At 41.2% G+C, this 25,600-nt stretch overlaps 1 protein-coding gene across 1 annotated transcript; it reads left to right on the top strand.

The window, feature by feature from the left end:
- The first annotated feature begins 740 nt into the window (after positions 1-740).
- Positions 741-23,778, top strand: PRLR (prolactin receptor). The gene is made up of 8 exons (XM_049648195.1): positions 741-980; positions 3,771-3,903; positions 5,344-5,513; positions 9,729-9,898; positions 11,610-11,751; positions 13,281-13,380; positions 13,891-13,960; positions 15,614-23,778. Exons 1-8 carry the CDS (start codon positions 914-916, stop codon positions 16,634-16,636), a joined length of 1,875 nt encoding a protein of 624 aa, XP_049504152.1. The 5' UTR covers positions 741-913; the 3' UTR covers positions 16,637-23,778.
- Positions 23,779-25,600: the final 1,822 nt, after the last annotated feature.

Raw genomic sequence — 25,600 nt, forward strand, 5'->3', positions numbered from 1 at the left:
AAATTTAAAAGAAAATATATGCCATGTGTTTCCAAGAATTTACACTTAGTTCATCAAATCCTTTGTTTTCTGAGAGTGTTTTGGAGTCCAACAAGACTATTGAGGCTTTTTCAAATGTCTTTAAAAATGCTTTTTTTTTTAAGAAGGACATTAGAAGGCTTTGAAATTTGTTCCAAGAGAAAAAATAATAATATTAATAATAAATTGCTCAAAACTCTCAACCCCTGCAGGTTCAAAATTTACTTAACATTCCAAAACCAATAGACTTGAATTATTACGGGGGTTGTCATTTCTTGAAAGAGGAAAAAGAAAGAGGCTCACTGGAGTTCACTGAGCGGTTCTCAGTTGTGCCCATGGCCCAGCCAACTTCTTACTTAGCTTACCTTCAGAGGAAGCCCCCCCCCTAACTTGGCATCAATGAGGGCAGGTTAAAGTCATACTGAGGGTACTTGGCTTTTCAGCCTGGCTTGTTTTTGACTGGTGGATCAAAGCCCTCCAAGAATGGCTCTCTTGTGGGGCACACGATCTGTGTCACATAACATTGGTGGTGTATTGTTAGGTGAGCAAAGAGTGGAAACAGAACAGTTTTTCTTTGAGGTGTGTGTAAATGAGCGGCTGCCAAGCAGCTGCCCTTGAACGCTGTCTTCTGGTGACCTCTGGTGGTAGAATTTGTCCTAGCATGTGTGCATGTATGCTTCTGAGCCAAGCCATCCAACCATGTTACAATTTTCCTACATTCCTTTCCTGCTGTTTTGTCATTCATGTTAGGCAAGGAGCAAGAATCAGTTGCAAACACCCAGAATAAAGTGGTGCATGTGCCTGACCAGACTGTTATTTCACAAAAAGTTGCCTGGTGCCTTTTCTTTCAGTGAAAGCCTGATACATTTCCTGTAGAAAGAGAAAAGAAGCTAAAATGAAGGAAAGTGTGGCATCCACAATTTTCGTTTTGCTACTTTTTCTCAACACCAGACTCCTGAATGGTAAGTAAGAGACTGTCCTGCTCTCTTTAATTCCATGGGGTGTTTCTTGAGAGGGTGGAGAGTCCATATAGTCCTCTTGTACTGCAGTTACAAGAAAGGAAAGTGTCAAAGTGATTTGCTGCTATTAATTTGCAGTATTTTTTTGGCACTAAAATTAGTGCAGAAATTAATGCAAAGGAAGCAATGCGGTGAATGCAAAGGCATGTCCCTATGTTGTGCCTTCTGTCCTCACTCTGGGAATGCAGTGAAGCCGCTGTATGAACAAGACCAGAGTCTCAGTCCAGCCTTCCAGCTACTACTAGCTATATATGGAACCTTGAGCCAATCACTCAATCTCTCTGGGGTTCCGCTTTTTCAAAGTGAGGATAATGATGTTCCCTCCACCTCAGATGAAATAATATATATGTGGAAAATCTTTGAAAAAGTGTAAAGAGATAACAGGGATTGCTATTACATGGTCGGAAACATATAGCCAACTCTGTTGTCTGTGCCCATGGGAGAAATGAAGTTCACAGAGCCAGCATGCTGGTAGGTACATTTCGGTGCCGCCACCTCTGTGTGTCTTTGGGTGTGGATACTTTTTTATATACTTCTGTGTATTAACTTCTCTATGTGTATCTGATTGCAAATGCTTCTCTGTGTATACCAATGTAAGTATACGTCTGTGTGTGTACCTCCATGAATGTGTATATTTCAATGTGTGTACCTGCCTGTGCTCTCTGAGTATGCATATGCATGTATGTCTTTGTGGGCGGGGGGGTGTGCATGTGTGTGTTTGTGAGGTGGGCTCTATGTGGGTATTTGTGTGTACCTGTGTGTATGGTGCCTATGTGGTTGTCCCTCTGTGTGCACTTTATAAGGATAGTGAGACAGTCCATTAATTTTCACTGTGTCCGCTAAAGTGAATGAAAGGAACATTTGACTAATCATAATTTCACAGCTGTGCTCTCCTCTCTTGAGTTTCCTAGAAGTACTATGAATAACCAGTGAAATGTAGAAGAGATAAGCTTCCAGAGAGAAAAGGACAATAGAGATCAGTATAATCCATGGGGAAACTTGAAGTGCTCAAATAATCATCAGTTGCCTTAATTGTCTTCTGAATATACTCATTATTGAGCCATAGGTTTGGGGGGGGGGGAGTTGGTTAATAAACCTTTCTGTCCCACACACTCCTTCCCACCCACAACAAAACACAGCAAACAAATTGTTTCAACCTGTGAGATCGTCTTGAAGAAATTTTCCCTGGAGGAGGAATGATGTTACAAATATCAGCAGACCTAAACCCAGGCGGGCTGGCATGGATTCCAAGGTTTTCTGTAGTTCTTTGACGGTTTTCAGGGGGACTGGGAGCCAGAGGTAGCTTGGCTCCCGCTGACATGATTAGCCCAGTGTCCTCTGCCCATCCTATGCACCTCATCATATCATTCCATGAAATTCTTTCTGGCTAGTTTTGCCTGGTACCCCTTCTTCCATGCCTGTCCTCCTCCGACTTGCCCTTTCTGATCTGGTGCTCAGCAAGAAATTCTGGCCCAGGAGCCAGCAGGAGGGGGGTGGGGGTAGTGGGGAGGGGACAAGTGTGAGAGAAAACAGACAGAACCCTCCCTCCCACCGAGTTGCTGAGACTGACACCTTTTGAAAGCTCTCCTCTCTGCTGCTGACTTTCTCCACTAAGCTCTAGTTCAGGCATCCAGCTTGGGGAAAAAGGAGGATCAGCTGGGGTTCTGTGGATGGGCACGGTGGCACTCCTAGCCCAGCAGCACAGGGCAAACTCCCAGGGCCACTCTTTCCCCTCTTTGGACCTGACAGATAAGGAAGAAGAGAGGGGGCAAGCTCACCAAGAGCTTTGGGGATTAAGCAAGTAAAAAACCCCATTCTCTTGACATTATATTTTCCACATCACCTCATTCAGACCTTCTAGCTTCCAACTGGGATTAGACACAGCTCTTGTATAATAATGGTAGCTGGTAACCAGGAGGGCAGCTCTCCACTCCCTCACCTCTTACCATGCCTCCCACCCCCAAAAGAGTCATAAAACTACAAGGAAGCCCTTTGCCACTCACCACAAAAAGACCCAAGGGGAAGGGGGAAAATATAAGACAAAAGGGACTAAAAAACAAGATTCAGAAATGGGGGTGGAAGAATGAGGAGACAGAGGGTGAGACTGGGTCAGAGGTCCAAGCCAAATGGAATCAAAGGAAAATGAAGGCCACAGATTGAGTCAATGGTGTGGGAATGGCAGAAAGATGGAGATTTGTGAGCAGATGAAGTGCCAGAGAGCCCTGTTTCAGCAGAGTGTCCCCAGGATGCTGGTGCCTGGGGGAGAATTCTTTCCACAGTCACCCTTATACTGTGAGATGGTGTCAGTTTCATAGACTCTGGGATTGAGGAAGGGCCACGTCCTCTTCAGTCCATGTGTACCCTTATAGTCAGTCACCAATCCCAGTTAGTTTCTTACCTCACAGGACGTACAAGCACAGGCATACACACACACACACACACACACACACACACACAGCTCTATCTCTCTGTCTGTCTGTCTCTCTCTCTCACACACACACACACACACACACACAGCTCTTTCTCTCAGTCCTGCCAACATCCGGGCAGCCCACAGAGGAATGTTACCGGATGCTGACACTGTGGCATTTCTGAGCAACCCACCCCTAGGCCTGCTCACCCCAAGACCTCATCACTGGGCTGGTCCCACGAATCTGCTTCTGTCACCAGCAGGATGGTCGAATGGTTGAATGCACCCTCATCTTTACCTCAGATGCTTCTGGCTTTTTCTAGGACAATCACCTCCTGGAAAACCTGAGATCCTTAAATGTCGTTCTCCTGAAAAGGAGACATTCACCTGCTGGTGGAAGCCTGGGGAAGATGGAGGTCTCCCTACCAATTACACACTGACTTACCACAAGGAAGGGTAAGTTTTCTTCTGTGCTATCAACCCACGTGACCGCTCTCAATCTCCCAGCCCAAAGAACACTGGTTCTGAGTTAGAATTGCCACACTTCCCTGGATTGACACTAGTAAGGCTCCTACCACTGGGGCAAAGAACTTACTGTTCATGTCCACATTCTCGTGTTAATGTCCTTCAGGAGCTCCCTAGATGCACATAAGCTCTTTTGCCACCCCAGAAATATAATACGGCATTGTTTCCACTGCCTGTCTGAAGCTTAGGTTGTAGCCCAAAGTCACATATGAATCGTTCCTGAGTGCTCATTAATTTTAGATGCTTATCTGTAAACCTTGTGCCATGTGTAATTTGTCTTTTAGTAATTGTTACTTTTGCGATATAAGTGGATTATCATGTAATCCTTAACAACCATGGTAACGTTAGGTTTTCTAACTTGTTTTGTGACCAAGTAAAGAGCCCTCAAAGCAAAGGAAGGTAAGGACTTTTCCTTAGCGTTTGCTGATCCAGGATCCAGGATCGTCCCGGGGGTGTATTTGGAGCTAAGGTTTCAGTGAGGGCTGAACAAGGTCATCTCCAGGGGAAGATTTTGTTTTACTCATAATGAAACCTTTCTGGAAATCCCAGGAGGGCTGTAGTCCTGTGGTTGCAACAGCTGGCCCACCTCCCAAGGACTGCACTTTGTTGGACACAAAGCTGTCATCCCTTCTGGGACCCAAAGGAGGATGCATGTAAATAGATTTCAGGAACTCACACGGGTGACTGGAATCAAATACACCTTCACACCTTGTGGCGGGTCTTGCAGTGAGGCTGTGAAGTCTAAATGTGAGCAGCCCAGTGAGCCACCTGGTCCTGAACTCTCTCTTTTCTGAGTCCCTTGCCTCTGTTGTTGACTTAGTGCAGTCTGAAATACACCGACATCAATTTTTATCCTCTTTCATCTTTTGTTAATGAAATGTGACTCAACACCTATGTGCAAGAAATGCCGCGTGTGCACAACCCGCAGGGTGTGTGTAAGGGGGAGAGTCCCATTTCCTGAGATGGCCCAGTGGCCATTCTCTGAGTAGGGTGGCACCTTGGCCATTGAAAGTGCAAGTGTTTATTGGCAAGGGGCACAAATCACAAAGCCCACAAACACCTGCCGAAGGGAAGTGACGGTGAGAAGCAGGGTCGCTGGAGACCTGATGTAACTCTTCTATCACCATCCCCAGCACCCTCTTTCCTGTCTCACTCCCAGCTGACATGGGCAGGACACAGATGTTGGGGGAGCCATTCCTTAGCTCTGGTATTTGTATTGGAACATCTGATCCTCAAAAGCCAGTGTTAATGATCTATTCAGAAAAAGACTAAAAAATAAAAATAAATAAATAAATAAATAAATAAGAAAAGAAAAAGACTAAACTCTTTTTACTACTTTCTTATTCACTGCTAATATATCACTCATTGCAGAGAGACACTCACACATGTATGTCCAGACTACATAACCAGTGGCCCCAATTCCTGTTACTTCAACAAGAAGCACACCTCCATCTGGACAATGTACATCATCACAATAAATGCCACAAACCAGATGGGAAGCACTTCCTCGGATCCACGTTATGTGGACGTGACTTACATAGGTAAGGGGAAGGGCGACAGGTAAGGAATTTGTTACTCCGTTATGGATTTGCCAGTAGTCAAACTCAGTTTGAGTCTTCTTGGCTTTTGCACGCGTCCCACAAAAGAAAGATGAGAAAATTTACAATACCCTGCTCAACTGAGTTTTTCAAACCAACTTTAATTGAGTCATTCATAGCAGTAGGACTGGCCCTCGGGATCCTTGTGTTTCTGTGCTTTCCCTTGACCCTTCTTCCCATCCTCTTGCATCCAGAAGGAATGTTCTATTTATGCTTCCCTGCAGCCCTCCTCCTGCAACCAATGTCCCCTTCTCTCTTATTTTGTCCCTCCCAAGGGAAGACAGAGCTACCCCACAGAATAGCACCTCTCAGGAGGTATTCATCTGCTTCTGTATCCAAGGAATTACTCCAACTGACTTGCCCCAGATTCAATTTTCAGTATACGTGTGCTCAGCAACTGGAGCCATTATTTCAAAAATAAATAATTTGGGGAGTGAATACTTGAAGAGCAGTCTGAAGGCCAAGATCACAAGCACGAAGTTTGGAGAAGTCATTAGCAAAGCGAAACAAAGCCAACCTGAGAGCTGCTTCTTGCTTTGCATGATCAGCAGTGAGCTACGGGACAACTAGGCATAACTGTAGTGGCCTGGATGGTTTAGCAAGGGTGACAAAAGGAATCTTAGGACAAGAGATGGCTTGGCCAGGCCTGAGTTCAGCCCTCATCTTGGGTAATAGTCTAGGGAATAGCTAATTAGGCTCATGGTTACCCAAGTCTTCCTGATTTACCTACCACCACTCAATAAGGAAAATCAGATTAGGATTCTCAAGTGTTCACTTGCATATATATCATCCCATTGGTATTGTATCAGTGGCTTATCCTGAAAAACTAAAAAAGCTTCCAACACCAACCAGTGCACACTTGAATATTTTCTTCCTGCAGCAAATCATTGGAATGAGCATGGGCTGGGAACTGAATTCGATCTTAGTTTAAGAAACTCAGAAAGGCAACCCCACTGGCAAGTAGGAATAAATTAAATTCTAGTCATATAAATTACTTGAGATACGAAGCCTTTAAGATGCTAAGTGCCAACTAATTCCTTTGTCGTGGGCTTTTTCTTACATTTTTAACATTTGAGGGCAAAACAGCAAAAACAAAAGTTCTGAAATGAGCAGTTGCTATAATGAGAGCATTCACAAAAAAATGGAATCACTAAAGAGTAGGACCTTTAAAAAGTGAAATCAATGAGGGCATCGATTTCACATGGGCTCTGGAAAACAAATTCTCTGGTGAAAAAAGTGTTGGGCCGTATTTTCCAAAACAATGGAAGGAGGGTTTATGGAACTCTCCTCCTATGAGGAGGGTCAAACCCTCCTATGACCCTGCAGCATCCAGTGCTGGTAACAGGCCATAGAAGTTCATTTAAAAATCAGTGTGCACTACAGTACATTTTCTATCAGCTGGAGTCTCATCCAGTGATAACCTGCAGTACAGAATGACAATATTGGCAGATAATGTCTCAGAAATAGATTGTGTTGTTGCTGATCTTGTTACTGCCATTGAATAATATTTAGCGATGTTGAAGACACTTGAAAGGAGTGATTCCCAACTGGTGGCTGTTTTGCCCCCCGCAGGATAGTTAGCAATTACAGGAAACATCTCCACATAGTGCAACCTGGAGAGGAGGGTTGAGGGAATTACTGATGTTTAATGGGCAGAGGCCAGAAACGCTGCGAAGGCTCAGCATCCTACACACACACCCCACTGCCAACAAAGAAGGATCTGGTCCAAAATACATAATGCTGAGGTTGAGCAACTTTGCTTTAAAGGATTCGTCGTAAACATTTTGTTGGCAGTTTTGCACAAATAGTTTTTGATCAGAGGCGTTTCACAGTATTATGTTTAACTTAAAACCTTTGTAGATGATGTTTGTTTAGTAAGTACATATCATCCTTTCAGGAAGTACAATCACCCTTAGTAACAAATAAGCATTAGGATTGGTGGCAAATTTTCCAGAGTTCACTTTTTTAGGTAACTGTAGATTATAATCCCAAAACACTATAGTTAACACACACATCCCAAACCTGGCATGGAGAATTATTTGAGAAGGTAATAAATGAATAGAGAAAATATTACTGACCAGCAGGACTGAGATTAGGGGAAGACAAGTTGGTATCCAAGGCACCTCACTCTTAAGGAGGGATTCACAGACCTGTACTTAAAGGAACCTCAGAGTAAGTGCCTCCTTAATTTTTTGAGACAGAGTACAAAACTCACCTTTGTACTCATTTTAAAATGTTCAATCCAATGGTATTAGTTCATTCACAGTGTTCTGCAATGACCATCACTATCTAGTTCCAGAATATTTTCACCACTCCAGATGGAAACTTCATACCCATTAACCAGTTACTCTGGATTTCCCACTCTACCCCAACTCCAGAGCAATCACTAATCTGCTTTCTGTCTCTATAGATTTGCCTATTCTGGAAATTTCAAACATATGGAATCAGATAGTATATGGCCTTTTGTGTCTGGCTTCTTTCACTTAGTCTAATGTTTTCAAGATTCATCTATTGTCTAGCATATGTCAGTACTTCCTCCCCTCTTATGGCGGAAGAGTCTTCCATTATGTGGATATTAACCCATCATCAACTGATGGATGTTTGAGTTGTTTCCACCTATTGGATGCTATGAGTAGTGTGCTATGAACACTCAGGCAGGAATTTTTGTTTGAGCACCTGCTTTCTTTTTTTTATATATGAAATTTATTGTCAAGTTGGTTTGCATACAACACCCAGTGCTCATCCCAACAGGTGCCCTCCTCAATGCCCATCACCCACCCTGCCCTCCCTCCCAACCCCCATCAACCCTCAGTTTATTCTCAGTTTTTAAGAGTCTCTTATGGTTTGCCTCCCTCCCTCTCTTTTTTTTTCCCTTCCCCTCCCCCATGGTCTTCTGTTAAGTTTCTCAGGATCCACATAAGAGTGAAAACATATGGTATCTGTCTTTCTCTGTATGGCTTATTTCACTTAGCATCACACTCTCCAGTTCCATCCCCGTTGCTACAAAGGGCCATATTTCATTCTTTCTCATTGCCATGTAGTATTCCATTGTATATATAAACCACAATTTCTTTATCCATTCATCAATTGATGGACATTTCGGCTCTTTCCATAATTTGGCTATTGTTGAAAGTGCTGCTATAAACAATGGGGTACAAGTACCCCTATGCATCAGCACTCCTGTATCTGTTGGGTAAATTCCTAGCAGTGCTATTGCTGGGTCACAGGGTAGATCTATTTTTAATTTTTTGAGGAACCTCCACACTTTTTTCCAGAGCGGCTGCACCAGTTTGCATTCCCACTAACAGTGCAAGAGGGTTCCCATTTCTCCGCATCCTCACCAGCATCTATAGTCTCCTGATTTGTTCATTTTAGCCCTTCTGACTGGCATGAGGTGATACCTCAGTGTGGTTTTGATTTGTATTTCCCTGATGAGGAGCGACGTTAAGCAACTTTTCATGTGCCTGTTGGCCATCTGGATGTCTTCTTTAGAGAAGTGTCTATTCATGTTTTCTGCCCATTTCTTCACTGGATTATTTGTTTTTCGGGTGTGGAGTTTGGTGAGTTCTTTATAGATTTAACTAGCCCTTTGTCCGATACATCATTTGCAAATATCTTTTCCCATTCCATTGGTTGCCTTTTAGTTTTGTTGATTGTTTCCTTTGCAGTGAGCACCTGCTTTCATATCTTTTGAGTATATACCTAGGAGTGAAATTGATGACACGGTAATACTATATTTAAGTTTCTAAGTAACTTCCAGACTTTTTTGTACAATGGCTATACCATTTTACATTCCCATCAGCAATGTATGAAGGTTCCAACTTCTCTAATGTTCTTCCCAACACTTGTTATTTTTCAGTTTTTGAATTCTAGCCATTCTAGCAGGTATGAACTGCTCTCTCATTGTGGTTTTGACTTGCATTTCCCAATGACTTTTGAGCTTCATTCCTGTGCTTGTTGGTCATTTGTGCCTCCTTAAATTTTACATCTTTCTTGCTTCAACCTAACCTCAGTTCTTCTTACCAGCACCTGATACCAAATGCAAAGTGTCTCATAACCATGGTGGAGTGAAATAGTAGAGAAAGCTGCCTTTAAGTCATATAGTTCTGTGTTCAAATGCTACTTTTACTAAATATGTAGTTTCTTTCATATCTACAGTTGAACCAGACCCTCCTGTGAACCTGACTTTGGAATTAAAACAGCCAGAAGACAAAAAACCGTATCTGTGGATGAAATGGTTCCCACCCACCCTGGTTGATGTAAGATCTGGTTGGCTCACACTCCAGTACGAAATTCGATTAAAACCCGAGAAAGCCACTGAGTGGGAGGTGAGTCAACTAGAAGCTTTTGGAAGGAACCAGGTCCTTGGCAAAGTTCAAGCCCTCACAGCTGAGAATAGATGATTCTTCATTATTGGGCAACCATGTTGCCCTCTTGATGCTGATGTGACCTAGTCAGATGTGGAAGTGCCTTCTCCCCTCCACTGGGATTGATGGGAACTCATCTTCATAGCTCTCTAGGGCTAGTTCCTTGCACTGAACATACTCTTCCACCAGATTTCCAACCCACTTCCCTCAGGATATCTTAGATTAAGACACTCATGAGTGTACCTACATGGCACTAAGTAGGAGGAAAACAATCTCAGTGTAACCACTTCATGGTCAATGGTATTTTTATTCACTTTCAAATACTTCAATGTAAAGAAATCATACTGTAAATTACAGGCATTTTAATAGTTCACTCTAAAATATTTTTGTATATGTCTCTTTCAAAAAGGGAACATTTGATTTCACTCATATGTGGATTTAAAGAACAAAACAAATGAACAAAGAAAAAAGAGACAAACACAACAACAGACTCTAAACTACAGAGAACAAACTGGTAGCTGCCAGAGGAGAGGTGGGTGGGACATGGGTAAAATAGAGGGAGTTAAGAGTACACTTATTGTGATGAGCACTGACTAATGTATAGAATGATTGAATCATTATATTGTACACCTGAAACTAATATAATGCTGTATGTTAATTATGCTTAAACTTAAAAAAAAAAAAAAAAGATACTCCAAACCCACTAGCAATGATAAAATTTTTAACGGGAGCATTTCCAAACATAGCTAAAATAATAGGATCACACATAGAAAATTAATTAAAATTCCTTAATATCATTTAACAGCCAGTCCATATTTTAATTCCCCCCAATTGCTTCAAAATATGTCTGTAGAAGCTAGTTTGTCCAAACCACAATCCACTCCAAGAACACACATTGTTATATCCTGGTTGTTATATCCCTTTGGTCTCAACGTGCTCAGGAGACTGGGCCCCTTGTCCCATAGAATGTCCCACCTTCTGTATTTGTCTGATGAGTTCTCTGTGAGGTCATTTAGCTACTTTCTCTGCCCCTGTATTTCCTGTACCCAGACCATTAGATCTAAAAATCTGATTATTCAGGTAGAACAATTTTCAGCAAGAGAACTTCAGAGGTGATATTTTTTGCTTCATATTGCATCATACAAGGAGATGGAAATCATCTGGCCAACCCACTGTACCTGATGCTAAAACTGACTCTGGGATTAGAGAGATGACAACCTGATCCCTTGATTGTAAATTTATGTTTCATTTGTACACTATTGTTTCAACATACTGAAGGTCCCGTTCTCTTTCCTCTAGTAGTTTTACACCAATTGGTAAGCCTTGAATCAATGAAGTCATTAGGGTTTACAAAATAACAATTTTCCAGTTTTACTAAATGGTTGTCTTCCATAAAGTAGAATTTAGAAGGGAGTAGAGGATAGGAGGCCGAATATTTGCCTTTCTGACAGAGAGCTCCAAATGGAGAGACAGAAAACCCATTACTTTTTGTGTGAGCAAAGCAAGGAGGAAAAGATGGGCTAAGAGGGTGGAATGGTGAGAACAGGGATTTCTCTACAAAATCTAGTTCGTTGGTCTCAGTTCTCCAACAGTCAGTTATCTAGGAGGAAAGTCTATGAAGAAGCATCACACAAGTCAGAGTGACTTCCTTGTTTTCCTTGTTTCTCTATAGACTCATTTTGCTGGGCAGCAGACTCAGTTTAAGATTCTCAGCTTATATCCAGGACAGAAATACCTTGTCCAGGTTCGCTGCAAGCCAGACCATGGATTCTGGAGTGAGTGGAGCCCAGAGAGCTCCATTCAGATACCTAATGGTGAGTGTCTTGGCTCCCTTTTGCATACACTCCAAAATATTTTTTAATGATTGATTGATTGATTGATTGATTTTTGAGAGAGAGAGAGCACATGTGCACACAGAAAGAGGAAGGGCAGAGATAGAGGGAGAGAGAGAATCTCAAGTAGCTCTGCACTGTCAGCATAGAACCCCACGTGGACCTCAAACTCACGAACTGCAAGATCATGACCTGAGCTGAAATCGAGAGTTGGACGCTTAACCAGCTGAGCCACCCAGGTGCCCCTACTCCAAAATATTTTTAAAACAGAAAGAATTTAGTAAATTTGCATGTAATAACAGCTAACAGAGAAACTATGTTAAGCCTTAGCCAGAAAAATAAGTAGAGGTGTGTTTATCATCTCTCCATCCAATACAAAGACATTTGAAAGTGTAGCACTGCTCTCTGGGTCACTGTCAGTGAAGACCAGTTTCTAGAATAAGCCTGCAAACATAGGCTTGGCATGTCTCAGAGGGCTTGATGCTCAGTCATTCTGCCCTCCCCATCTACCCTATCCCTATAATTTGGTCAAGGTCATCGTCTAGTTGTCCCCAGATTTGTAAAGTGGTATGCCATCTCAAAGGCATGAACCAATTTTCAGTCTGTGATGTCAGTTACATCTTGGTCTCTATGCAGAGGTACAGTATGTAAAAGGCACTCGATTCCAAGTGCCATTAACCATGGGGCTTCTGCTCCACAACAGAATGATTCATCTTGCATTTCTAAAGTGTGTTATGGTTTATGAACCATAAACCATACCAGGGTTGGAAGGTTTGGGCCCTTCCAACCCTCTCAGGTATTCAGAGAGAATACGATTACCATCAGGAATTAAAAGTGAGGAAACTGAAGCTCAGTGAGGTTAGAGTCTTACTCAGAGCCACGTGACAAAGCCTACCTCTACTGACAACTTGCCTGGCCAAAGTATCAGGGCTTGCATTGGCTTGGCATACTGGAAAGAACACTGAACTGTGGGTCATCAGATTCACACATGCATCTCATTCAGTCCTCTCTCTTATTAAATAAATAAAAGCACCGGGTTTGGAAGCAGGAGGCCTGAGTTGCAGTCACGACTACAATTTTATAGTTTACATGCTCATGGGGAAATCACTCTTCCAGCCTCCGTGTCCTCATCTTTACATACAAGATAATGTACGTAAAAAGCTTAACACCATGGATGGCTTTAGTAAGAACTTAATAAGTGACGGACTTTATTATTATTACTGCAATAGATCATGTGACCTTGAATTTCCTCTTTAAGGATCAAATAAAACAATATGTAAAGGGATTTTGAAGTTTATAGAGTACTGTGAAATATACACACTATTAAAATTTAATAATAAAAATTAAACCTGTCATCGATGCTACTCTATTTGGATTGCTGTTCAAATCAAAAGAGGTGTAGGTAAGGGGAAGGGGACTCTTTTGTTCAAAACTTGTGCTTATTAGTTTTGTTTGTTTGTTTTTAATGATGCTTTGATGTGATCAAAGCTTTCTGACTGTTTGCTTTTTAGATGTCACCATGAAAGATACCATTGTGTGGATCTTTGTGGCTGTTCTTTCTGCTGTCATCTGTCTGATTATGGTCGTGGCAGTGGCTTTGAAAGGCCATAGGTACTTTACTGTCTATCATCCTTCCTCCCCATCATGGTTGTCAGGGATTGTGGCAAAAAATACCGTATAAAAATAGTAGAAACCTACAGATAATTCAAGCACTTCATTTAAGCCATTAGCTGCAATGTGTTCACCCACAAAAAAATCTTTTATCAGTGATAGCAAAAGTAGCAGAACGGTCTCCTTTGAAGCTGGTGCTCTTTCCATCAGACTGAGGCTCCCAGTTATGAAATAGTAAAAATCTTCTAAGAGCAACTAAAATCAAGAGAAGCAAGAAATTCAAGTAATCCGCTAATTTCAGAATCAGCGTCCTCTATTAGCCAGAGCTAATTGTGATGCAAGCCCTTAAAATGATTGCCTTCACCATTGGTTGTTAGTCTCGGGGAGCCCCAGAAGTCTAACTCCTATCTACCATAGTCTGTAGCAGCTATTTGGAGAGGATACTAATCTTTCAAAAATCACAAAGTGAGAAGGTGAGTCATCTATTCTTTTTCACAAATTATTTTATAGCATGGTGACCTGCATCCTTCCACCAGTTCCTGGGCCAAAAATAAAAGGATTTGATACTCATCTGCTGGAGGTAAGTGGCAAAAGTGGGAATGTAGTATGACCCTCTGCTTTGCAATGATTACCTTTACACATGCACACACAATTTGCATCCGTTCAGCCTGGCCAGCTCAGTCCCTGCCCAGCGGGTCCCTGCTCTTCAGCAAGTGTGTTTACAGAAAGCTGGGTGGAGGCATGAGAGTACTTACCTTTGGGAGAGAAAGCCAAGAAAACATGAAAATACATAATAATGCTTGCTAGGTCTACCAGGTGCATATGCTCATAAGCACAGAAATAAACATTTTGCACAATCAATTAAGAAAAAGGGTAAATGTCTTACTTAATACAAAACAGGGACCCACCACCACCTCCCTTGTCATACGTGGGCTAAAGCTTTCACTCGAATGTTCTTCACATGATTGCAATATCCTGCTGTAATTGTTGTTCACTTTGAGAGCGTTCAGTCGAAACTGGATCAGTACAGTGGGCTCGTGTTTGCCAGGCCCTGCCTAGACTGATTCAAGGTGGAATTAAATTCAAGTGTTTTGAATAAAAAGAGGGGTTACATCATTTTAAACTTCTGTCCAGATTGAAATATATAGTTTCAGTTGGACTCAATCTTAACACTGTTGTGTCTAAAAGCAATGATCTGCATTACATCACTTGACCCAGCCACTGTGAGACCAGCAATGCAAGAATGTGATAAGTGAGTCCCAGAGAATTTGGCTTGACTACACTCAGTTTGATTGCAAATATCGGAGAAGGGATTAGAGCCCCAGAATTTGGGCTCCTGGCCCAGTGCTCTTATCCCACTATCTAGTCTCTAGTACTGACCTTCACAGAACCAGCATGCACTTCTCAACTAAGTAAATTAACTGCTGTCTAACTTGAAATTTGACCTTATAGCCACAGAAATGGAATAATAAAATAACTACTGTTTGGGTCACAAAAAAAATTTGTTTTCGCATTCTTAATCACAGTACCCTGATCTTCAAAAGAACTCCCAGATAGGTACTATTACTTCCATTTTACAGATGGATAAAGTGAGGACCATAGAGCAGCTCATCCAAAGTCAATACCCTTTAATAAGGGATAGAGTCAAGACTGGGGCACCAGTACCTGATCTAAGTCAAGGGATCAGGAAGAAGAGTGGGAAAGAAAAGGAAGCCAGAAGAAGAGGAAGGGGAGAAGGAGGAGAACAAAAAGGAGGAGAGGGGAGGAGACTGGAACAGCAAGGAGGGATGAGAATCTGCTTACTACTGCCAAACTCCAGAAGGTGGTGGACTTGGTTAGGAGGCCAGCAACCAGATCTCAGGGCCAGTGGATCCCAGAGCACTGAAGCCATGCGTGAGCACTGTGGATTTCATGTTTCACAAACCTCTTATTTATTAGGCATGTGTTCATTATTTGTGCATATACTACCTGCCAGTTGAACTCATAATCATTATGGCTTAGGGAGAAACTAAGTTAAAATCATGAATTGACTGAAGGAAAACTATGAGGTGAGTAGTAGCCCAGGAGGTGGTTATAAATAGCCTGGTACACAAACATCTAACATTTGGGAAATTCTGCTAGGCCATTAGCACATCCCACCTGCCCATAGTCATGACCACTGGCTTGGCTGTGATGTCGACGTGGAATGTCAGGAAGCTAACGGCCATCTCTCCTTGTGTCTGTGTTTGAATAGAAGGGCAAGTCTGAAGAACTGCTGAGTGCCCTGGGGTGCCAAGACTTCCCTCCCACTTCTGACTGTGAGGACTTACTGGTGGAGTTTTTAGAAGTGGATGACAGTGAGGACCAGCAGCTGATGCCAGCCCTTTCAAAAGAACACCCGGGTCAAGATAGGAAGCCCACACCCCTGGACCCAGACAGTGACTCTGGCCGGGGCAGTTGCGACAGCCCTTCCCTTTTGTCTAAAAAGTGTGAGGAAGCCCGGGCAAATCCCTCCACATTTAACACTCCTGAGGGCATTGAGAAGCCAGAGAATCCCCAGACAAATGCTACCCGCACCTGGGACCCCCAGAGCACAAGCTTGGAAGGCAAAATCCCTTCTTTCCCTGCCAATGGATCCAAATCTTCAACATGGCCTTTACCACAGCCCCCCAGCCATCCCAGCCCCAGATCTTCTTACCACAACATTGCTGATGTGTGCAAGCTGGCCATGGGCCCAGCAGGTGCATCGGCCACTTTGTTGGACAAAACAGACACACATGCTTTAAGATCTTCAAAAAATGTTGAGACTGGAGGGGAGAAAGTGGCAGTTGAGCAGAGGGTAGTGGAAAGCTTCCATTCCAAGACTGACCAAGGCACAGCATGGCTGTTGACCCTGGAGAAAACCTCTTTTATCTCTGTGAAACCCTTGGATTATGTGGAGATTCACAAAGTTAACAAAGATGGAGCACTATCATTGCTCCCAAAACAGAAAGAGAACGGCAACCAGACAGACAAGCCCAGCACTCCTGAAACCAGTAAGGAGTATGCCAAGGTGTCCAGGGTGATGGATAACAACATCCTGGTGTTAGTGCAGGATCCGCAAGCTCAAAACCTGGCTTCATTTGAAGAACCAGCCAAGGGGGCTCCACAGCCCCTTCAACCGAATCAAGCTAAAGAAGACCTGGCCTCCTTCACGTCAGCACCAAGCAACTGTGGACTCCAGCAGGGTGGGTTGGATTACCTGGATCCCACATGTGTTATGCACTCCTTTCAGTGATAGCTTGATTAATGGAACGATTGGTTAAAATGTGACTTTTTTTCAGGTAACACTACAGAGTACAGGAAATGCACTCTCCTAGAGAATGCTCGAGAACGTGGTTAGATTGACACTATACAGCCCACAGTTCATTCGTTTTCATGCTCCATTTTCAACCAGCTGCCTCTTTCTCCAACAGCTGATTCCAGAACAAATCGCTTTGCTTCCTGTGATTTGTACATTTACTTTTTGCTATTAGTTATAAAATTATGTGTTCAATGAAATAAAAGTGCATCGTTTAGTATTCTCGAGGGACAGTACCGACAGGTATATCCTCTGGAAGACTTTCACAGTTTGGTGTGTGACAAAAGGAAATGAGAGAGTCACGGTTGTTTACCACAGGAAGATGACAGGTGTGAGAGACAAATGCCATGAAAACCACTGTTGAAAACCAACGAACCTTTGCTTGACCTTTGACCTTTACTTGACCTTTGCACTCCTCTCTCATTTTATTAGGATGAACCGAACACATTTAAAGAAAGAATGCATTCCAGAACACCTGACAAATTGTTTACATCAGTTCCTATCACCTTAGTGATACATTGCCAATATGCAAGCCAAAATGATGCCTCCAATTTTTTCTTAAAATGGTTTGAATTTATTAAGCATGGGTTTTCCCCCCTAAATTGTATTTTATCCTAAAGCCTCTAGAGAATATAGTTTTGGAAAATGGAATTTTCTTACATTACAGGTAAGTGAGTTTCGTGTGGTAAATTCTTCTAAAATGTTTTCCTGTTTCATTTCAGCACACGAGATAATTTATTAAACCCCCTAGTCTTCTGTTAGGGAAAAAAAAAAAATCCGGAAGACTAACCTTAATTTAAAAGATAATCACAGCAGGATGCTAATGGAAATACTGCCTTACTGTACATATGAATTCTACTTTAATAGAAACCCATAAGTTTCACAATGTATTTTTGAAGACTATTTTTCTATCACTTAGGTAAAATAAAAGACTATTTTCTATCTTCCCAGTACAGCTGTTTACGTATTTAATGGGTACAGTATTTTCTGCTATGAGGTTATAATGAGTATTTGCAGTACATAGTAGTATATGCAGTCCCTGTTTGTGGAGGAAAATGCCATCCCAACCCAAAGTCCATTGAAGATTACGAAGTGAATGATTATACTCAGTTTCCAGCATAGTATGGTATAGTTTATCTGATTCGTTTTTTATCTCCATGACACTTGAAACAGTCGCCAGCCTAGAGTTTTAGGGCTTTCCACAGACCATAAATTACTTCTGTGATTTAGGGCTTGTCTGGGCTTTCTGCTCTTCTCTGGGTGAATATTCATAAAACCACCATGAAAAGGTGAGTGGTGACCTCTCACGTACTGTTTTAGAGAGAGGGTTTGGTTTCGTTTGGTTTGCTTCTGAGAAATCTTGGGCAGCAAAGAAAATTTAAGCAAAGCCAGAAGTTAGTATCTCTCTGAAGTAGATCCATTTGCGAAGTCTTGGCAGAGGAATAAAGGTCAAGGTGTGGAAGTAAGAATCTCCAAGTCTGCTCCAGGGGCAGCCTTCCCAAGAGCAGTCCAAAGCCTGGCTCTCCATTTTGAAGAGAGCATTCATGACTCATCAAAAAGCCTCCCTCTGTTTTTCATTTCACCTGCTGGCGGACCCATTCTCTGTTCACTCACTAGCTGGATATAGTCAATTTGAGCTCACCTCTATGAGTTCAGTATTCCACCCCAGCAACCCCATGCTCGCTGGCAGTGGACTCTGAGGTGGCCGGATGTTCGAAAGTGAACATGTCACTAGCTTCCAGAATCGCAAAAGTAAATAGATCTGAGTTCCTCTTCTCCCAGTATAGAATAACAAGAAGAGCGAAGGTATCCTGTGGGAAAGTTGCCCGTGTGCATTCAGTCCTCTAGGTCCTTGCTACTCAAAGTATGCTTGGAGGACCAGCTAAATCAGCATCTCACCTGGGCGCTGCTCGGAAATGCAGAATCTCGGCTCCTCTGCCCCAGACCTCCAGAATCAGAATCTGCCCTTTACTAAGATCTCAGATGATTCACGTGCACAATGAAGTTTGAGAAGCACTGCCCTAGGTCACCATTTCCACTAAAGGTTATATTAGTGCATAGAAACAATCCTCTCTTGGAAATACAGGTCAAGTCTAAATTGCACTGAATGACACTGTTCATAAGGAGAAGGCATACTTTTTGAAAAATCCATTTGGGGGTTAAATTTACATAATGATAGAGAACGACTTGCAAAGTACACACAACTCTAAAGAGGGCATGGGAATAGGGGCACCTGGGTGGCTCTGTCAGTTAAGCGTCCAACTTCAGCTCAGATCGTGATCTCACCATTCATGAGTCCGAGCCCTGCATCAGGCTCTGTGCTGACAGCTCAGAGCCTGGAGCCTGCTTCGGATTCTGTGTCTCCCTCTCTCTCTGCCCCTCCCCCTCTCGTGGGTGCTCTCTCCTCTCTCTCTCTCTCAAAAATAAACATTTTTTACAAAGTGTTAAAAAAAAAAAAAAAGAGGGCCAGGGAATATATTGCACCTGGGAAGCACTCTGCCAAAGACTCTGCCCTTCAAACCTAGTCCAGACCAAACTTTTCACAAAATAGTCCATCCTTCTCTAAATTGTGTATCATGACTCCGATAGTTTGAAAATTCAAAACTGATCTGTTTTGACAAACGATTCGGCATGTGTGAAGAAAAAATGTTACGGTTAAAGTCTCCACTTGAATTAAATCCCTAAAATACCCCAATTAGCCACTCATTAAGTAGAGCCAAGGTTACAGTTCTCTGGCCAATTAACACTCTATTTAACTAAGTTCCTTTTTTTTTTTTTTCATCTTGTGGCATATTTTCTATCAAGGAGACAGCCAGTGCAATGGAAGGATGCAGAATGGGGGGGTAAAGACACCTAGGTTCAAGAACCTAATTAGGTTGCCTTAGACGGAACAATTCCCTATTCTGGACCTCAGTTTCCTCTGAAGGACATGTTGGGCAAACAGTCTCTAATATCCTTTTAAACTCTGGCTTTTGATTCCATGACTCACTGAATATTTTCCAGCAAAGATAATTTAACCAACGCCTTGATCTTAAGTAAGCCACCAAACAATCACCCTTCATCATAGAAATATAAGTACTCTTCAGTGATGTGCTTTTTTCATTTCCACTTTTATATCATCAGTTGCAGGCAGACTTAACATATTGCACACACGTTATAAATTATGTAGGTACAGAATCATAGTCTAAGATAATGTGCAAGTATATGTGAGAGAAGAAGCATGAGATTTTTTTAAAGACATATTGAATGAGGCTCTAATTTAAAAAAAAAAAAAAAGATCTTTTACAGAATCAAACTATGCTTATTTTTTGCTGAGTCCAGCAGCCCCAAATCTCTTTTCTTATATCTGACTGCTGATTTTTTTTTTCTTTCTGATGAACTATAAACCACTACTGCGAGGTTGGTTTAAAGAGCCATACGCTCTGAATTATAAAAAGTCGTATTTTTATAAGCAAACACCTAAATATTCAAGTTACAAAGCACATGGAGACAGGTTAGTCAATGCGTGTTTTTTGGAAACTTATAACCCAAACTCCAAAATGTGCTCTCGTCAGTTTTAATGAACGGGTTTAAAGCATCTCAATGTGAGCACAGTTATTATCAGGGACAGCTGCGTCCCTGTCCATTCTCCTAAGTGCCTAAGACCAATCCTGGTAGGTGGGTATGTACTAAAAACTTGCTTTCACTGGTTTGGTCCAAAGTGGGTCAATCCCTTACCGCCTGTATGAGGTGAAAGGGTTTGACCCTTGTCCCGTAGGACCCAACTGAATTGGAGAATCCTGTGAGTTAACTCCAGGATGCAATTTGGCTGTGGGGAAATCTGGCTCTTTCTTGAGGTTCACCACTGTGGTCACTTGCAGAAAGTCCTGCCTTTATTCATTTCCCTATCTCCTTAGTGTAGACAAGAAAGAAACAGATTTGTACATATTTTACAAAGTGCCTTTCTTTACTTTTATTTTTAAAAAATTTGTTTTCTTTTTGCAAGAAAAGTGTATTGATTGGAAAGTAAATTTTACTTGTTTTCTGTAAATAACTGGAGAAACCAGAAAGGGAATGACAGAATGCTCTAAGGTCCAACCAGTAACTGGTGGATTTAATTTATTGCTTAACTGAATTACCACAGCGCTGATGTGAATAGTGCAACTTACTTTGTCTGATAAGAAAGTGACTCTGGCTAGGATGGGGGGATATGACTGCCACCCTGTGATTTAATACTCTTCAATTTAAAAACATATTGAGGGCGTTTGGATGGCTCAGTCAGTTAAGCATCTGACTCTTGATTTTGGCTCAGGTTATGATCTCACAGTTTGTGGGTTCGAGCCCCACATGGGGCCCTGTGCTGACAGTGGGGAGGCTCCTTGGGATTCTCTCTCGCTCTGTCTCTGCCCCTCCCTCGCTTGCACGTGCATTCTCTCTCTCCCTATCTCTCAAATAAATATTTTGAAAATAATAAAATACTAATAATAAGAAGAAAATTAAAACATGTTGATATGCTTTTGAACGGCTTTGAATTGCATGCCTGGGCCTGAAAAGGACAATGCATGCAGTGGAACCTTGCACACATGCAAGAAAATGTAAATGACTCTGGATTACCATCCCCGGTGTTGTTAACGTGCATTTGTCATTGATGAAAGCCTCATGTGTCCTTCAGTGAACGAATTCCTTGTTCTGCCTTTTTGGCTTAAGCACAATAGTATTGTTGCTGGAGTAGTGTGGGCGGAGCACCCAATTTCCAGGTCTAGGCCACCTTGCTACCACTAAACAGGCTATGTGACCTTTTGCAAGTCCTTTAAACTCTAGCCATCAATTTCCTGTTAAATAATCAAATAGAAATTCTCTCCCTAGGCTTGTGTATTTCAGTTGGTGATTTTTGGTCTGAGACCATCATGGTATCTATTCCAATGAAAGGAGAAAAATAGAAAATAGGACATTTCCAGAGGTTTAGGCATCTCAGGATTCCACAAAATGCCAGCCATAGCCTGCTAAACGCAACTTTTACTGGACAAAGTAAATCTGTAATCTTTTCGGTGTTCTGAGTTTATAGCTAAGAGATATCCATAATTCACAACACCGTATGCCCGCCACTGTCTTGTCCACCTTCATTCCTCTGATTTATGCTCTGATCTCAAGAAGCACTGAGACATGTAAAGTGGACGGACATATCCTGTTTATGCAGCTGTGATCAGTGAATGGAGAGACCCTTAGATCATTGTATTCTATTCATTAACTTTTTACCTGGTCCTGATTAAATAAAAAAACGACAGTGCACCCTAAAAACCTTTAGGTAGTGAAGTAGTAATATGAAAAATAACCTTTACGAGTTCTGTTAAATTATGCCTCACCTGGATAAACTTCAAAATACAGTCTGAGTTTAAAAAAAAATACAGTCTGAGTTTTTCCTTGCAAATTTCACATCCTGGAGAAAATAAACCCTGTAATTATGTTATCTGAAATCAAAACTCTCTATGGCAAAGATACCTCTGAAAAATAATTTGTTTTCTAACATTTCTGATAAGATGATTTTGAACTTTTAAAAGTAACTACCCCCCCTTCTTGTCCTACTGTCCTTCCTTCAAAGCTGCTTATTGTTTAGAAATAAAAGATATCACATCTAATGCTTTGACTGTTTTTCAGTGGCATATTTGATGTACTTGTCATGTGACATTCCTGAATTTAAAATAACTGTTATATTATTTTATATTATATTGCTTTATGTGGTTCAAAACTGTATGATGCATTGAAATATATACTCCTTATATTGTGAAACTCATCATGTAATACAGATGAAAATAATTATATAATGACTTATAATCTATCCTTATGTATTTCAATATGATGGTGTCTGTAAAACAAAACTGAAAAAAATGTAATCATATATTTCTGTTGAGACTGTGAATGTACTAATTTTTTTCTTAAGCTTTGTCTGGAATTAGTATCATATGCCATTGTACAGCTGATCTGGGGTGTTAAGTGTTTAGAGTACAATTCAAACCCTTTAAAAGTCAACCCTCAGCTTTGCTTCATGTGACTTCTGATAACTTCTTGAGTGTTATTTGTATCATGAGGCTTGCTTTTGTGTTTGATTATTCATTTTAAACAACTTAAAAAGTTTCATGTGGAAACCACAGCAATCTAGAGCCAGCGTGTTGTGTGATCTGTGTCTTATGTAAAGCCATATTGAAGCAAAGACTATATAATAGTAAAAGGTTCCATATTTTTAAGGCTATCACTACCTCCACTTTTTCTCTTTCCCTAGAAAATACCAAGCAAAACTCTTCAACATGAGGTGGGAAATTCAAAGTGATTGTTACAATAGTTGCTGGGGGGTTGTTTGGGCTTGATTTTTTTATAGGAAAATATACCTTCTAATTCACCACTTTGTAGTTTTATGCTAGGTTTTCTCAATCACCATTTTTACATTTTATAAAAACTGGCTGGCAAATGAAGACTGAAAAGAATATTTAGTAAGTCCCCAGATGAAAAACCAACAAAACCATAGAGTGCAGATTTTTTCCTAACAATGAGTCACCTCAAGATGGTTACCCTAAGCCATGGTAATGATATTTTTCACAGTTTTATTTTCCTAATGCCCCTAGAAATAAATGTTGTCCTTATTTGATTTTAGCCATCAAATATATTATGGTATGGGAAAAGTCAGCCATATATCAGAAATAGTCTTCTTTTTATTTAAAAACATTTCTTGATGTACTTATTGTAATGACTACTTTTTTGTCTTTTTAGCCTTAAAGAATTATAGAGGACTATAGGCTGACTGGTCTTGCATTTTTAATTCTGTAAATCTTTGGTTATTGCACATTGTACTTCCTGTTTTCATGGATTTATTCATTTGCCTCCTTTTATTTTGAGGGAATAACATGGACAGTTAAATCCTTGTTAGTAGTGTGGGAGATTATGCTGCTATTGTCATAATATTTTCATTTTTTCTGCACGCCAAAAATAATGCTTGCCAAACAAAATCTTAGACATCCCAGCATAATATGGTCATTATATTTATATTCCTGTTATTGACAATACCTAGTTCAGTGCCTGGGTCAATAAATGTTTATTTCCCTTGCCTACCCTTCCTTTATTTTTATTTGACATGGAAATAAGCAGAATAATATGTGTGTGTCTGAAGCAAATTGCTTGAAGCATTTTTGCTGCTAAGGGATCTATAATCTGGAAATTGTTGGTATAAATTGGACCAAAACAATTTTCCTCCTTTATCCTTATCCTTCCATATGATTGCAAAACATAATTTCCTTCCTTCACCCTATCACTTTCACACGAGAACCTGATAAAAATAGAGTGACACAGAATGAGGAACGTGGGGATCAAACCAGAGAAGCTCATTTAAATATTATGAAATAAAGGAGAGACCGAACCATTTTTTTTAAGAATGGGATCCTTTTGAATGGTATGATTCATCCACATTACTAACACCGTTTTGGACAAAATCCATTGGATTAAATGTAAAATGATGACCTTTTTATTTTTCACGGTTCTATATCTAAAAATCTTCACCTACTGTTCATGCTTGTGTTAAGAATAATGAAATAGTATGGGGGTTGGCTTTACAGATCCTTCTCTGCTTCCTAGTTCTTTCACACAATGTCTCACAGGAGCAATGAGGAATTTTTTACATGAGTATCATGCTCTAAAATGACTCCCATCAAAGAACCACTGACTATCCCATGTTTATGTTGGTGCCATCTGCCTTTAGTTCTTGGGCACACTTTTACTTCTAAACTAAAAAAAATGTGGAGTGTCACTTACCAGACACAACATTCATATCATTAATAATGAGCTGGAGAAGAAATACGGAGCCAATTTCCCAAGATTACTGTTACGTGTTTCCTGAAAGAAAACAAATTATATATGGTCAATTCTTGCCAGAATCACATTTGAAACCTTAACCTCACCAAACTTCCTACAACTTACTAACCAAGTTTTATACATTCTAAATCTTCCCTATTTTTTACAGACTGAAAGTTACAGCTTCCATCTAGTAGCAATCTTGAAATGTTTGGGGTTGGGGGTAGGGATGACTGGGCAAGAATATAGGAAATGGGGTTATTGAAAAGGCCCCAAAAGGGACCTCACTGGCCAGGGAAAGCATTTACCTCTGAGAGTCCCTCCAAACCACACAGGTGAGACTGAACCCATTCTTGGTATTGGAAAAGTACATTCTACTTTGGAGGTCTTGACACCCATATTGGAATTCTTTTATCTACAACCTCTCCTACCCACCGTGCCGCATCCCCTGACTTCTGCTGGCCACACGAGTATTAACCATTTTCCTCTTATTATGACCAGGTTCACATAAAACTTAGGCTGACAAATGGACTTGAAGCACAAATATTATTGCGAATGTGACAATTTTTTTTAGAAAAGGCTAGAAGATATCAGTCAAATAAAACACCATGTGGATGTTGGTTGGTGAACACTCGTTTAAGAAAAGGGAGCTTGATGGGGCGCCTGGGTGGCTCAGTCGGTTGAGCGTCTGACTTGGACTTCGGCTCAGGTCATGATCTCGTGGTTTGTGAGTTCGAGCCCCACGTCAGGCCCTGGGCTGACAGCTCAGAGCCTGGAGCCTGCTTCGGATTCTGTGTCTCCCTCACTCTCTGCCCCTCCCCTGCTCATGCTCTGTCTCTCTCTGTCTCAAAAATAAATAAAAACATTTAAAATAAAAAAAAAGAAAAAAAAGAAAAGGGAGCTTGGGAATTTTTATTACTATGTTGATAAATGTGTTTGAAAGAATTTCTAAATGTCACAGGGACTTTTTAAGGTGACACGCACTCACTCCATAAATTATTAAACATTACAAGATGAGGTTAGATGACACTTGCTAGTAGCTTTACTTTATTTGATCAGTTTTGAGATTGTCGATGAGCTTTGGAA

This window comes from Panthera uncia (genome assembly GCF_023721935.1).
Source record: "Panthera uncia isolate 11264 chromosome A1 unlocalized genomic scaffold, Puncia_PCG_1.0 HiC_scaffold_17, whole genome shotgun sequence".
NCBI lineage: Eukaryota > Metazoa > Chordata > Mammalia > Carnivora > Felidae > Panthera > Panthera uncia.